The sequence below is a fragment of the Gorilla gorilla genome, chromosome 8 (assembly GCF_029281585.2).
Source record: "Gorilla gorilla gorilla isolate KB3781 chromosome 8, NHGRI_mGorGor1-v2.1_pri, whole genome shotgun sequence".
In the NCBI taxonomy this organism is placed as follows: Eukaryota; Metazoa; Chordata; class Mammalia; order Primates; family Hominidae; genus Gorilla; species Gorilla gorilla.
Window position 1 is genome coordinate 42,834,657 of NC_073232.2, and position 16,220 is coordinate 42,850,876.

General features: G+C 41.6%; 1 protein-coding gene across 2 annotated transcripts in view; it reads right to left on the reverse strand.

The window, feature by feature from the left end:
- Nucleotides 1-15,879, reverse strand: part of OIT3 (oncoprotein induced transcript 3) — a 39,958-nt gene extending 24,079 nt beyond the window's left edge. Inside the window, exons 1-4 of one of the 2 annotated variants that reach the window (XM_019035593.4) lie at nucleotides 15,156-15,839; nucleotides 9,982-10,356; nucleotides 8,513-8,620; nucleotides 2,286-2,408 (exon numbers count right to left, since the gene is read on the reverse strand). In XM_019035593.4, coding sequence (XP_018891138.3) covers nucleotides 2,286-2,408; nucleotides 8,513-8,620; nucleotides 9,982-10,356; nucleotides 15,156-15,216 — 667 coding nt within the window. In that variant the 5' untranslated portion in view covers nucleotides 15,217-15,839. Of the gene's footprint in view, nucleotides 1-2,285; nucleotides 2,409-8,512; nucleotides 8,621-9,981; nucleotides 10,357-15,155 lie in introns of both variants that reach the window. The other variant, XM_019035594.4, reaches the window with a different exon arrangement.
- Nucleotides 15,880-16,220: the final 341 nt, after the last annotated feature.

Here is a 16,220-nt window from a genome sequence, read left to right on the forward strand (position 1 = left end):
CCAGCATTAAGCAATATATCCATGTAACAAACCTGTGCATGTACCCCCTGAATCTAAAAAAAAAAATTAAAAAGGGCCTTTTTTTAAAAAAAAAAAAGAACATATAATTATCAAATAGCTTAGCTAAAGAAACATATATGTTTGGACTATCAATAAAACTTAAGGGTTATAAACAGGAATATTAATCCTAAAGTATAACTCACACTTAATTTTCATCTTCTGCTAAAATATTTTTTCAGTTATGGTTATTAGGTTTTAAGATTATATAAGGGAGGATTAACTGCAATCTTTCCAATAAAGTACTCATAAATAATTACAAATGTTTTTATGGAACATTTTATTAATATTCAAATATACAAAGATTATTACATAAAATAATTAAGATTTAAGGAGGACTCTGGATACTACGCCTATTCAATAAAGTTTAAAATACATTTAGACTTATTATAAGGAACAGTAATTTAATATTCTGGTTAATGGTCTCTCAGTTAATAATGCAAAGTTTGTTGCATGAAATAAAATATGGACAGTAGCCATAATTTTTCCTTTTGGGGTAGTATTTTTATTATTTTGAATATTGCTAGAATAAAGTGAACTTTTGTAAGCAGTACCACAGCTCTACTATTCCACAAATTTAATTATCCTAAGGAACAAATATATGTCCTCTGTAAATAATAACAACTACACCATTTATCTCTCCATATAATCTGCAGGGTGTCATGAGAACTCTGACTTATTAAAGTAGAAGTGATGGGATTTTTTCTTTTAGCTGGAGTCTCTCTTTGTCACCCAGGCTGGAGTGCAGTGGCGCTATCTCGGCTCACTGCAACCTCCACCTCCCAGGTTCAAGTGATTCTTGTGCCTCAGCCACCTGAGTAGTTGGGATTACAGGCGCCCGCCACCACGCCCAGCTAATTTTTGTATTTTTAATAGAGACGGGGTTTTACCATGTTGGCCAGGCTGATCACGAACTCCTGACCTCAAGTGATCCACCCGCCACAGTCTCCCAAAGTACTGGGATTACAGGCGTAAGCCACTATGCCTGGCCGAAGTGATGGAATTTTAGTTGTGACAATTTGCAAGGGTAAATGTGCCTTAGAGAAGGGATATTATCTAAGTTTCATATAATAATGGTAGGCAATTTCCATTTCAAATATTTGATATATATAATGAATTCTTTTTTATTAGTTATATAAATGTATAAAGTCCTATAAAATGTCTGCTATTAAAAATAGATCTTAAACTAAAATAAAATAGATTATTTTATTTATCCCCCCAAACTGTATTCCTCTCCCATAAACACAAAGCATATGGGGAGGAGAGGAAATGGTTTCATGTAAACCAGTTTCTCAAACTTCCAAGATGATAAAAATCACCCGTGGAACTTGTTAAAAACACGAAGTCCCCATCTTAGCTCCTCTGAAGCCAAGGCTCCAGGAGAGGGTCTGGGAGGGGCTAAGCGTAAAAGCCCCAGGTGCTTCTCAGCAGCAGGGAAGTTCGGGAAACACAGCTGTCGGCCAGTGGTTATGCTACTGCCTCTATTACCTGGCCAGTCCAGGTGTGCTCCTTGGACCAGCAGCATAGGTGACTCCTAGAACTTGTTTAAAAATGCAATATCTTGACCTGATCTCAGACCTACTAAATCAGAATCTGCATTTTGACAAGATCCTAAGTGATTCGTGGGCACATTAAAGTTTGAGAAATACCAAATATCCCCCCTCCTTTTTTTTTTTGAGATATTTTCTCTCTGTTGCCCAGGCTGGAGTGCAGTGGCGCAATCATAGCTTAATGCAGCCTCAAACTCTTGGGCTCAAGTAATCCTACTGCCTCAGCCTTCTGAGTGGCTGGGACTACAAGCACGCACTACCATACCCAACTAATTTTTATTTTTTAATTTTTTGTAGAGATAGTGTCTTACTATGTTGCCCAGGCTGGTCTTAAACTCCTGGCCTCAAGTGATCCTCCCACTTCAGCCTCCCAAAGTGCTGTGATTTCAGGCATGAACCACTGCACCTGGCCAGAACACCCTATTTTTATTTCTCATATAAAAATGTGGCTTTCTGCCTCTTGCAAAATTCCCTCCTGTTAAATCTTAGAGACAAAATCAAAACTCAATTCTGTCCATAGCGTGAGTATTCTCAATGTTGATGAACCCCTTTTGTCATTTCTTTGCACAGCCAAACTGTTGCTCTCTTCGGACACTAAGGCAGTTTCCTGAACATCAGAGAATAAGCCAGTGGCTTCCTCTGGGCTCTGGATTTGGGTCCCTTCTTGCCCATTCTCACCTTCACAAGTCTTGCCATCACTTCTTAGCACACGGCCAACCCCACACTCACAGCGGTAGGAGTTTTTGAGGTTCACACAGATCTCACTGCAGCCACCATTGTTTTGCTCACATTCATTTTCATCTGCAGAAGAGAAACCACACTGTTTCTATACTGCTGAGTGATTCAGCCTTTTCCCAAACCCCCGGGCAGAATTTCCACATCTTTTCAGATCCTGTTGATGCACCTTCCACCACCCAGCTCCCCCTCTGATCCAGTATCATCACTCCCATCCACCTGATCTCCTCAACCACGTTATTGGTTCATCTGCCCTTTGCTGAGTGGAAGGTACCTAATTGCTTGCCAATTACCTTCTCTTCAGGGAAAAACAATGGGAAAATGAAGTTCCTTTTGAGTCGTGGGTACACCTACTTATTTGTATTGGTGAATTTCACTTTCTTTAATGAGTTCCTGAGAAGTTGCTAAATAAATACAAACTTATAAATTGTTTTAAGTCATGAAAGGAGCTTCCATTACAGAAGGAAATAGCTGATAAAATATTTTGTAAGGCAATTTTATTTTGTAACATGAACTATTGCCCTCAAAATCTGTTTTTTAAATTAGTATATTCTCACTCTGTACTTAAGCAATGATTGCTAACCTTTTTAAGAATCGGATGAGAGGTATGAACTCTTGTTGTAAAAAAATGCACAGTTGGCAGCAAATGTCTACGCTTTTCTTTCTACAAACAAGGAAAAGGAAGCTTGGGAGCTAAATTTGTCATAGTCCTCAGGAATAACAGGCCTAGATAGGACATAAACCAAGGACTGGGGTTAAACACCCATGCGGTGACAGGAGGCATGACCTTGGCCCCAGGAGAGGAGATAAGCTGTGACTGAAACCCTGCTTAAGTCTAGGACCCCAGAAGATGTATCCCCTCAATGAGATGGGGAGAACTTTGCCCAGTGGCCCAGGGAAGCAATAAGGAAACTCTGTCCAAGGCTCTAGGAGAAAGAAAAGCCTTCACAAACAATGGAAGCCCCAAGCCAGGGCTCTGCCATGGCTGAAGTACGGTTTTACACTTCCCACATGGTATGGGGAAACTTGAAGCTGAGAAATTGATGGAAAATTTGGCCTAGGTCTGATAAAGCATCTGTGATGCCGACAGGAGCATTTGAAAAAGTGCTCTGTGTAAAACTTCCTCAAACCAGGTGCTGTGGTTTGGATATTTGACCCCTCCAAATCTCATAGCGAGATTTTTCTTTTTTTTGAGACGGAGCCTCTGTCACCCAGACTGGAGTGCAGTGGTGCGATCTCTGCTCACTGCAACCCCTGCCTCCCAGGTTCAAGCAATACTCCTGCCTCAGACTTCCGAGTAGCTGGGATTACAGGCATGCACCACCACGCCCAGCTAATTTTTGTATTTTTAGTAGAGACAGGATTTCACCATGTTGGCCAGGCTGGTCATGAACTCCTGACCTCAAGTGATGCACCTGCCTTGGCCTCCCAAAGTGCTGGGATTACAGGCATGAGCCTCAGTGCCTGGCCTCATATTGAGATTTGATCTCAATGTTGGAAGTGAGGCCTAATGAGAGGTGTTCAGGTCTTGGAGGCAGGTCCCCTGTGAATGGCTTGGTGCTGTCTTTGCAGTAATAAGTGAGTTCTTGCTCTATTAGATTAATTTCAGCATGTTTAAAAGGAGCCTGCCACCTCCCCCTTCTCACTCTCACTTCCTGTCTTGCCATGAGATCTCTGCACACGCCAGCACCCTTCACCTTCCTCCATGAGTGGGAGCAGCCTGAGGCCCTCCCCAGATGCTCAGTCTCCCAGCCAGCAGCATCATAAACCAAATAAACCCATTTTCTTTATAAATTACCCAGCCTCAGGTATTCCTTTATAGCAACACTAAACAAAGATACCAGATGACACTAGTGGTGTCCTACAGAAAAAATTACAACAGAAGATGGTTTGCCACAAGACACTTACATGAGGGATGATCCACTGTGAGAGAGCATTATCGTGATAATTAGAGGCTTTGAACTGGAGATAACAGAATTATCCAGAAAAATCCATAATACAAGTATTTAAAGAATTAGTAAAAAGATAAAAGAAAGGATAATAAGCAAAATAAAAGAAGTGTGTAAAAAGACAAGGCAGAACTGAAAACAAACAAACAGAACATGTAGAAATGCAAAATGTAGTTGATAATATTAAGAATCTTTATCAGGGCCCCTTCTTTCCCTTTCCTCATTATACTGCCTGGAAAGTAGATGGTTAGAGGCCCACAGCCTTCCTGGATGTAGACATGGTGACATCCGTGCTTGGGTAGGTCACTTAGAAGCCTCTATTCCAAGCCTGGACTGCTTATCTTGGACTGTAGCAGGACAAGCCGCAGACAAAACCCCTCAGACACCAAGTTAAAGAAGGAAGGGCTTTATTCGGCCGGGAGCTCCGGCAAGACTCAGGTCTCCAACAACCGAGGTCCCCAAGTGAGCAATTCCTGTCCCTCTTAAGGGCTTACAACTCTAAGGGGGTCTGCGTGAGAGGGTCATGATCAATTGAGCAAGCAGGGGCATACGTGACTGGGGGCTGCAGGCACCGGTAATCAGAACAGAAGAGAACAGGACAGGGATTTTCACAGTGCTTTTCCATACAATGTCTGTAATCTACAGATAACATAACTGGTTAGGTCAGGGGTCGATCTTTAACTACCAGGCCCAGGGTGTGGCGCCAGGCTGTCTGCCTATGGATTTCATTTCTGCCTTTTAGTTTTTACTTCTTCTTTTTTTGGAGGCAGAAATTAGGCATAAGACAATATGAGGGGTGGTCTCCTCCCTTAGGACTGATTTTTTTTTTTTTTAATATGAGAGAGAAATAAACTTCTACTTATTTAACCCATCATTATTTGGGGTTTATTGTTATAGCCAATGAAGATACTCTATGCCCCAGCAATTCCATTCTTATGCGTACCTGCTAGAGAAAATTTCACACATTGGGTAAGGTATCATTTTTATGTTAATTCTAAGAACACATAAAACAATGCTATCTATTGTTATGGGTATATACATAAATAATAAAAGCATTAAAATGGGATGAGAAGAACACATGCTAATTTCAAAACAATGATTACCCCTGGAGGGTGAGAGAAGAAAGCAGGATGGTGTGGGATGGCTTTATTGTATTTACAAAATTGTATTTAAATTAAAAGAAAAAGGGGGCTGGGCACGGTGGCTCATGCCTGTAATCCCAGCACTTTGGGAGGCCAAGGTGGGTGGATCACCTGAGGTCAGGAGCTCAAGACCAGCCTGGCCAACATGGTGAAACCCTGTCTCTACTAAAAATACAAAAGAATTAGCCAGGCATGGTGGTGGGCATCTGTAATCCTAGCTACTCTAGAGGCTGAGGCGGGAGAATCACTTGAACCTGGGAGGTGGAGGTTGCAGTGAGTCGAGATTGTGCCATTGCACTCCAGCCTGGGCAACAGGAGTGAAACTCCATCTCAAAAAAAAAAAGAAAAGAAAAACAAAAAGGAAGCAAAACTTAACTCTAGTTAAATCTAGGTACATGAGTGTCTGTTATATTATTTTCTTGTATGCTGCCTGAACAAATTATATAATTTAAAATAATTAAAATTATTACATTTAAATAAAAACTAAAGGAAAATTGACACATGCTCACAAACACAAAACACTGTCTACAATTTCAGAGAATTCACCATCTCCCTGAAGTCCCACAGACCCCACATAGGAACGTGGGGCTTTGATAGAAAAAGATTGTCTAAGATAAATTAAGGAAAAGATGTGAATGATATGCTACCTTTGATGTTTAAAAATGGCCAATAAGTAAACATATTGATATGATTTGGCTGTGTCTGCACCCAAATCTCACCTTGAATTGTAATAATCCCCACGTGTAAAGGGTGAGGCCAGGTGGAGATAATTGAATCATGGGTGCAGTTTCCCCCACACTATTCTCTTGGTAGTAAGTACGTCTCATGAAATCCAATGGTTTTATAAATGGGAGTTCCCCTACACATGCTCTCTTGCCTGCTGCCATGTAAGATGTGACTTTGCTTCTCATTCATCTTCTGCCATGATTGTGAGGCCTCCTCAGCAATGTGGAAGGGTCAGTCAATTACACTTCTTTCCTTTATAAATTTCCTTTATAAATCCAGGCTTGGGTATGCCTTTACTAGCAGCATGAGAACAGACTAATACACATATATATATTTACATTTTTAAATCTGACTGTAGAAACCCTGGAAGCACATATAAGAAAATAATACAACCGTTTCCTTGGGATGGAGTTGGGGAAGAGGGAAATGGGGCAAGAGGGTGACTTGAGAGCTGGACAGTTTGCTGTATACTTTTTCATGTTGTTTAATTTGGGAACCATTTAAATGTATTACCTCTTCAAAAGTTATATTAAAACAAAAGCAAAGAAATGCATGAACAACTCCTGGCTTAAAATAAAGCCAAATATTTTTGAACAGAAATACATGAGGGTAGGCAGAGACTTCAGGAACCACTATTGCCCCTACCCCAAGCCATTTAGCATTAAATCACATACTCAAAATCAATCACACGAGACCCCTAACAACGCCTATGGCAGAGCCGAAAGATGCTTCACAGGATGGTCAGTGGGGTTCATTTAGGAGGCTTTATTTATTGAAGTATTTATGTTTTGTTTTGTTTTGTTTTTCAGAGACAGGGTCTTGCTCTTTCGCCCAGGCTGGAGTGCAGTGACACAATCAGAGCTGATGGCAGCCTTAAATTCCTGGGCTCAGGCAATCCACCTACCTCAGCTGAGACTACAGCTACTTTGGAAGGCTGCCACCATGTCTGGCTAATTTATTTTTATTTTATAGAGATGGGGTCTCACTATGTTGCCTAAGCTAGTCTTAAACTCGGCCTCAAGCAATCCTCTTGCTTCGTCCTCTCAAAGCGCTGGGATTACAGGCATGAGCCATTGCCCCTGGCTCATTTAGGAGACTGAAGAGCAAAAGCTTTTCTAAAACAAGAAGCTACTTGGGCCCAGGATGTCGAAGCTGCAATGAGCTGAGATCACACCACTGCACTCCAGCCTGGGCGACAGAGCAATATCCTGTCTCAAAAACAAACAAACAAACAAAAACCAATAAGCCTTTTATGCTCCTTTCACCTTAATCTCCTACCTCAATCCTGACCTGTTACTGTTCTTCTTGGGGGACCAGGGTAGGGCAATCTTCCCCTTTCTCTCTAGACTTGTTTTAAATCTATTTGAGTCTGAATCCAAAAAGCTTCATAACATTAAAGAGAAAGAGAGATAATATTCAATCTTGGGGTTTTCATCTCTGTTCTCTTCTAGTTATAGACAACATAATATAAAATTCAAGAACTCTGGATTTCCTACGGACAATCTGACTCATCTTTCTTGCTACTCAGAACAACCAAAATTGTATCAGTGAAGCTAGAGGAGTAAGTCCTTAGATAATTCTAGACCAGTGCTGTTCAACAGAAATATAAAGCAAATTACATATTTAAAATTTTTTAGTAGTCATATTAAAATTTTTTAAAAATAAACTGGTGAAATTAATTTTAATAATATATTTTATATAACCCAATTATATGCAAAATATTTTCACTTTGATATATAACCAATATTAAAGATATTATTATTATTTTTAGAAACAGAGTCTTATTCTGTCACCCAGGCTAGAGAGCAGTGGTGTAACCATGGCTCACTGTAACCTTGAACGCCCAAGTTCAAGTGATCCTCCCACCTCAGCCTCCTGAGGAGCTGAGACTATGGGTACATGCCATCATACCCACATAATTTTCATATTTTTTGTAGAGATGAGGTTTTTCTTTGTTGCCCAGGGTGGTCTCAAACTCCTGGGCTCAAGCCATCTGTCAGCCTCAGCCTCCCAAAGTGCTGGGATTACAGGTGCGAGCCACCGTGTGTGGCCAAACATCAGTTTTAAAATTAAAATAAAATTAAAATTCAGTTTTTCAGTCACACTAGCCACATTTCAAGTGCACCATGGCCATCTGTGGCTACCCTAGTGGAGGGCACAATTCTCCACTGTCCCTAATCATGATACAAATTTGGCGTGGGGCTTTCGGTCCAGGCATAAACTAAAAAGCAAACACCATTCCAAGTGTTTGGAGACACACACTGGGAAAATGATGGTGCTCTGAGGCAGGAAGAGTTTTTGATTTGTCCTTTCGATCCTAATAGCCTGATTCTACCTTTGATGAGTTTCTTACCAAAGCATGTCTGCCTGTCAGGGCCTAGCACAGTTCCTGGAGCGCATGTGCACTCGCTGGTATCTGAGCAGCTGCCATGGCAGTCCTCGTCGCAGATGTCATAAAAATCTACGGAAGAATAAAGATTATCTTCATGAGAGGAGGAGACCAGAAGACACTCTTTCATTCTTTTTAGAGATGGTGCGGGGGGTCGGGGTAGGTGGTATCCCTATGTTGCCCAGGCTGGCCTCGAACCCCTGGGCTCAAGCAATCCTCCCACCTTGGCCTCCCAAGTAGCTGGCACTACAGGCATAAGCCACTGCATCCAGCTGACCCTCTTCTTGAGAGAGCCTCATAAGTGCAGCCTGGGGGATGAGTTTCCAGCCACCATCAAGGGAATCCTCATTGTTCAGGGTTTATATAAACCAATGGAAAACAACAAACTAGGGCATCTTCTGTCATCTAGATCAATGATTCCCAACTTCAGATCCACAGGCCCTTGAGTGGCCATAGAGTTTCTGCAAATCTAAAACCTCACCATACAAGAGCTATAGACTAAGAAAGTGTTACGTCCTACTCTTCTAGTGTTCTACTTTAAAAATGAATACAGACATTGACAGGATTAATAACACAGAAATTAAAAGTATTACTGACATAAAGTAGCTTCTTCCCATTGTATATCACTTAAAAAAATCAGTGGACACTAAACACAATCCAATCACATGGATGTCTGATTATCTATCTATCTATCATCTATCTATCTATCTATCTATCTATCTATCTATCTATCTATCTATCTATCTATCTATCTATCTATCTATCTTAAAAAGGGGTTCTCCATACTCAAAAGTTGGAAATCCACTATTTAGATAATCTAAATCAATGTTTCATTTTCTTTTTTTCTTTTTTTTTTTTTGAGTCAGAGTCTCACTCTGTCACCCAGGCTGGAGTGCAATGGCACGATTTTTGCCTCACCGCAACCTCTACCTCCCGGGTTCAAGCAATTCTCCTGCCTCAGCCTCCTGAGTAGCTGGGGTTACAAGTGCCTGCCACCACGCCTGGCTAATTTTTATATTTCTAGTAGAGACAGGGTTTCACCATATTGGCCAGGCTGGTCTCTTGGCCAGGCTGGTCTTAAACTCCTGATCTTGCGATCCACCTGCCTCGGCCTCCCAAAGTGCTGGGATTACAGGCGTGAGCCACTGCGCCTGGCCCAATGTTTCATTTTCTAATGTTTTGTTTGAATGGAATTCAGACAAAATTAAAAAGAACTGATCAAAGTCATAGCTCCTTTCCCCTTCTATTTCTTCAGGAATTTTTCAGAAGTTCTAAGAAGAGATCTCAGAAATCAGAGGTATCTTTAGCCCCACATCAATGTTGTTCAGATTGAGATATAGTTGCCACTGTAACTGCATATCCTATAATTGGCACTTTTGGACTCCACCTGTGGCCTTGTTGGTGGAGAAAAAGAGCACAGGGAAGGTACTCACGACCACAGTAGACGTGGAAGCAGACGCTGGGCTTGGTCAGACGATACACATAGTAGCCTCCAGGGCAAGCCTTGACTTCCACTGTGGTGTTCCAGAGACAGCAGTTCCCATTGAAGCTGGCACAAGCCTGGCGTTGCACAATGCCGTCGCTTTCTAGGGGGTGGCTGCCATTGAGCCAGACAGGTGCGTGGGTTCCACAGTGGTTTTCTGGTATGCAGAAGGTAGGCATGGCATCTCCCGCCATGCCCGTGAAGTGGTACCACTCCCCATTCACATGGTTGTCACATAGAGGAGGACCTTGAGACTCATCCAACTGATGGTCAGTGTTCCTCCAGGGCTCATTCAGGCTGATGTAAGCAGAACAAGGATCTAGGGCTGGAAATGAAAAAGATACCTCAGAGTACCTGGAGTGTTTCAGATCACACCACCAACAGCCCAAGTCCAACTTCTTGGTCTTGCATTTGGACATTTTTGAATTCCAGAGAGAAATTAGTTAAGGTCACAAAAAAATAGCTGTTTAAGATTCCTCAGGTTGATTTAAACATGTTGCAAAAATGCCCTTTTCAAAAGTATTTCAAACCTAAAGTTAAGTGTTAGCATTGAACTGAATTTTTATCCAGAGTAATTATTTGATAGAAGGATAGTTGATCAGACCAAGGGAGGTTAGGATTAAAGACTCACTGAACTCTGCACAAGTCAGACCATACTCTGAGTATTTTGTTCATACCTGGAGACTGTATTATTATTATTTTTGAAACAGGGTTTGGCTCTGTCGCCCGGGCTGGAGTGCAGTGGTACAACCATGGCTCACTGCAACCTCCGCCTCCTGGGCTCAAGTGATCCTCCCCACCCAGCCTCTGAAGTAGCTGGGACCACAAGTGTATGCCACCACATCTGGCTAATTTTTTTTTTTTTTTTTTGGTAGAGATAGGGTTTTGGCATCTTACCCAGGCTGGTCTTGAACTCCTGGGCTCAAGTGATCCTCCTGCCTCAGCCTCCCAAACTGCTGGGATTACAGGCATGAATCTGGCGCTCGGCCGGAGACTGTATTTTATGAAAGTAATTGACAAATTTGTTCAGAGAAAGTTGAACAGACTTAGAAGGGGTCCTAAAAATTATTTACAGGAGAAGTTGAGAACTATCATTTTGAAAAAAGAAGATGGAAGAAAATGCATATTAGTTTTAAAAAATCTGGAATAGGCGTGTGAAAGAGGAATTAGCTATTCTGTTACAAGAACAAGAACGAATTATGGGAAAGCACGTTTCAGTTCAGCTATCCAGTCATGGAGAGGCTGTGTCACAGTGCAGTTAGCTTCCAATCCTTGGAAATTTTCAAAAAAGTATTTGGCTGGCCATTTGTAAAGATTATAGGTGGAATTTTGCATTATTAGAAAGTTTGACTTGATCAGGAATGTGTAAAAGCTCATTCCACTGAAAAGAAAAAGGCCTCGGGCACATGTCACCTACTTTGAAATACAGAGTATACTAGCATGTTGTTACCAGAAATATTCTCAAAGTGAAATTTGGTATATATTCTACCAGCTTATTGAAAATACCAAGAACTTTGTGTATTCACAGTTAACCATGGCATTACTATCCTAGCTGTCATATAGCCAAGTTTCTCAGGCATACATATTTAGTGCATAAATTACAAGGACAAATATCTCAACCAAAACATTTTCTTGTATGTCATGAAAATATTGGAAAACAACATTTTGGCCAGGCACAGTGGCTCACACCTGTAATCCCAGCACTTTGGGGGGCCGAGGCAGGTGGATCACCTGAGGTCAGGAGTTCGAGACCAGCCTGGTCAACATGGTGAAACCCCACCCCTACTAAAAATACAGAAATTAGCTGGGCTTGGTGGCACGTGCCTGTAATCCCAGCTACTTGGGAGGCTGAGGCAGGAGAATTGCTTGAACCCGGAAGGTGGAGGTTGCAGGGAGCCGAGACCACACCATTGCATTCCAGCCTGGGCAAGAGAGTGAAACTTTGTCTCATAAATAAACAAATAAATAAATAGAAAAACAACATTTTAATGACTAAAGAACCAATATCTCCAATATTCTCATTGCTCCCCTTAACTCCAGGGAAACTAATTAATGAATCAACATAGGTAAATTGTCCTTATGAAGAATCTATGAAACCAAGAAATTCTAGAAAGGAACATTGGCCAGAGAGTACTATATTATCCTTCTTAATGCACATGAGGTTGACTTACATAACTGATATCATAGGCAGGAAATTCACATTAGGGCCAATACATTTTGTGGGCAGGGAATTCAGTATTAGCAAATACTGCACAAAAATTAAATATGAATGGGCCATGATCACCAAATCTAACTTGTCTAGAAAATACTTTAGATTTTTCCAATCTACATATCCACAATTCAAAGTTAAGTTTACTCTCTAAACTTCAGTCACATGTAGAGAAAAGTGTAGCCCACTGCTAATGGCCTCCAAGAAAATATGACAATGTAAGACAAGAAATAAGTGGGATATTGCATTTTCTGGAAATAACACGCAGGGTTGCAAATGGCAGAAACAACCCTCTTTCTTTAAAATGCCCCTTATGTATCTCGGCTGAACCCTAGACCATAATCCTTTGAGGGGAAGAAATATCCTCAGATTCTTTCTCCCATCAAAAGGGACAAATTTCTGCCTCCTTTGCTCTCCCAGCTGTGACTTTTTCTTACAAATAAGGTTTCCAGAGCAGTTTCACAGGTGATTACAGAGTCATAGAAATATTTGATTCCTCTCCGTGGCTCTAATTTTATAAGAAATGGTTAGATACTTAACTTTTAATCGCTTCTACAGAAACTCCTAAACCTCTCTCAGTAACTATTTCCTTATTTATAAAGTTTTTCCTTCAAGTTAAATGTCGTTTCTTGGGCTGTTTGCTAAAAGTTCACTTCTTCCCCTGCTGTAGGGGACATAGGGTATGAGGAGGAAAAGTTTATCTACCATCTTCTATAACTAACTAAATAATACATATATATTTTTAAAAGTTAACCATCCAATACTTTCTGACATTTAACGTACCCATCCCACTCTACCCCCTTTTAAGGCAGCAGTCCAATCTAATAATCTGGCCACTGGTCTTATATCCTGTTTTTAATCTCAGCGTGAAGCCCAGAATCTGGTATTGCGCACATTCATCCTAAAATGCTGATCTATACATCTCAGTGCGGAGGCTTCAAAAAGAACAGCTTCCTGGCCTGCCAGAAGCTCCTCAATGGTTTGCTAAGATGCCCACTTGCCAGCTGCCCCTCTGATGTCTTCCACTAGGACCACGCAGGGCCAAGGGCAGGGAACCATGTCTGCGTCCCCACCCTTTCGCCCCAGGGTTGAGTCCTCCAACCCTCCAGGTCCTATCCGGCAGACAGCCGCCCCTGTATCACAGCCCCTTTTCGACCCTGTGCCTGAGCTTGGTCGGGAAGTGCCCCTCCTTTCCTGCTCCATCCTCTTCCATCCTCCTCCCTCATCACCCCACTTTGCTTCCCCCTTTCCCATCTCTTCTTTTCCTTCTTCTCTCACTTCCCCTGTCCTCTCAGGGCAAACACCAGCTCTAGTCCCCAAAGTTCCCCCTTTATCATGCTTCTGGCATTGAGCCAAATATCATCCTTGAGGAGCTGGGGGTTGGAGGAAAAGATCTGGGAAGGGCAATGGTATATGGAAAGAATGGGGAATACAGGAGGTACTAGAGGGAGAATAGGTAAGGAGAAGGGTGGGAAGAAAGGGGAGTGGAGATTTTCGGGAGGACAACTTTCTGAGCGACTCTTGGGTTAGTTATTGGCAGCAGATAGGGGGTGATTAATGACAGGTAGCTCAAGCATATTTTTTGGAATAGTTTTGGACTTACAGCATAATTGAGATGATAGGACAAAGAGATCCCACATACCCCACACCCAGTTTCCCTTGTTATGACACGTTACCTTTAGCCATACATTTACCACACATTGGCATGGTACCTTTGTCACATTAATGACCCACTATTGATACCTTATTATTAACTCAAGTCCACACTTATTCAGATTTCCTTAGTTTCCACCCATATCTTTCTGTTCCAGGATCCCACATTACCTTTAGGTGTCAGGTCTCCTTAGGGTCTCAAACCACCATTTTTATTTTTATTTTATTCTTTTTGAGATGGAGTCTCCCTCTGTTGCCCAGGCTGGAGTGCAGTGGTTCGATCTCGGCTCACTGCAACCTCCACATCCCGAGTTCAAGTGATTCTCCCGCCTCAGCCTCCCAAGTAGTTGGAATTACAGGCATGCAACACCACGACCATCTAATTTTTTGTGTGTATGTATTTTTAGTAGAGATGGAGTTTCACCATGTTGGCCAGGCTGGTCTTGAACTCCTGACCTCAGGTGATCCACCCGCCTTGGCCTCTCAAATGCTGGCATTACAGGTGTGAGCCACCGTGCCTGGCCACAAGCCTATTTTTAATGTGTATCCTTTCAGGTACTAGAGCAACCATAAAGAAATAAGCCAGGGTCAATTAAATACTGAGCTACTCAAAAGTGTCAAGAAGGATGGTTCTCTCCATTTCACCCCCACCTTCTGTTCCAGTTAGTACTCATATTCTACTAGAAAAAGATGCAAGAGAGAAATCTGTTAGTAACTGGAATTGAAACTTTTCTTTGCCTGATTGGCCAGTTTTGCACCAAGCCTGAGGAGGGAGACAATTTAAGATTCACTCGATCTGTGCAAAAAGTCTTATTTTCTGACATAAAGACTAAAGAGTTTGGTTTATCCAGATCTGTGCCCCTCATGGCAACAGAGCTTTCAGTCCCTTGCCTTCATTAAAGAAAAATTCTATGCTCAACTTTAATTTTTTTTTTTTTTGGCTCTTCAAGTTGGAACTATAAAGTGCCTAGAACACAAAGAAGATAGAATTATTTTTACACATACTCCAGGAACTCTTTAGCTAGAGAAAGCTGTGGGATATGGCAGATCCACGGAAATTTTGGAGTCCAGGCAAGAGGCTAAATGGAACATGTAACAGAAATTCTCTGGAAATCTATTTTCAAGGATTATCAGGGACTTTTCTTACAAGATTCTAGAGCTAGCATTTAAGGTACTGGAATCTAGTTCTTAATCATCTGTACATTATAGCAAATTGCCATAACAAAAAGTGCATTGTGCCAAGTTCTTGACATGAGACTCACCCACGGGTGACACGGAGGTGCCTGTGATGAAGAGGCAGGTGAGAAGCAGGAATGGAGGCATCCTTCTGGACCAACTGCCAGAAACACTGGAAAATCCTCTTAATACTGGTGTTCCTTTGTCCCCTTCTCTTTCAAGCACTTTTTTTTTTAAGGCCTCTAGGCTCTCACGAGAAAGACTTTATCAGCACTGGTAGGGGCTTTATCAGAGGAAGAGGATGAGGATGAGTGGGATAAGGTGTCCACAGCTCTGGCCTTGGCCCCAGAGAGAAGCACTGCTTTATACTGTCAACAGGGTTCCTTTATTAATAGTTTTCTTTAGGAAAAAAAAAAAAACACAACTCACAATCCCTCATCCTCCTATTGTTTTCTCTCAAGAATTCCCTGCAATGAAACCCCAGTATCTTATCCAGAAGGGAATTCTAAATGAGGGACATTCCTTCACGTCAAATTCTTGCTTTGTGACTTCTAGGAATTGATTTCACAATGTTGCAGCTATAGCACTGCACACTAAACGAGAATGGATGAAGCCAAATCACTGCAACTGTCTTGGTCAGTTGGTTGAGGAGCTTATAATAGCACACAAAACAAAGTAGTAAGGACAGGTATGAGACAAGGACAGTATTCTCTTGAAATAAGCTCCTGAGTTTGTTTTATTACGGTCTTTGGCCTCAAAACTTCTGAAAGAAACAAGGTTTAAATTGTGTTTTTACCAATTCAAGCAGCAATACCTCATATTTTTATTGTCTTTACTCCCAAAATTAAAAAATGGTTTAATGTTATTTATTTCACTAATTCTCACATTAAGATGGGGTAGGAGCTTAAAATTAGAAACTACTCATTAAATTAACACTCTGGAAAATTAAATGTCAAAATTTCCTGAAGTTTCACTTTTAGACAAAGGAGAGAAAATGTGCTTCTTAGCACAATTTTTTTTTTTCAGACGGAGTCTTACTCTGTCGCTCAGGCTGGAGTGCAGTGGTGTGATCTCGGCTCATTGCAAGCTTCGCCTCCCGGGTTCACGCCATTCTCCTGCCTCAGCCTCCCAAGTAACTGGGACTATAGGCG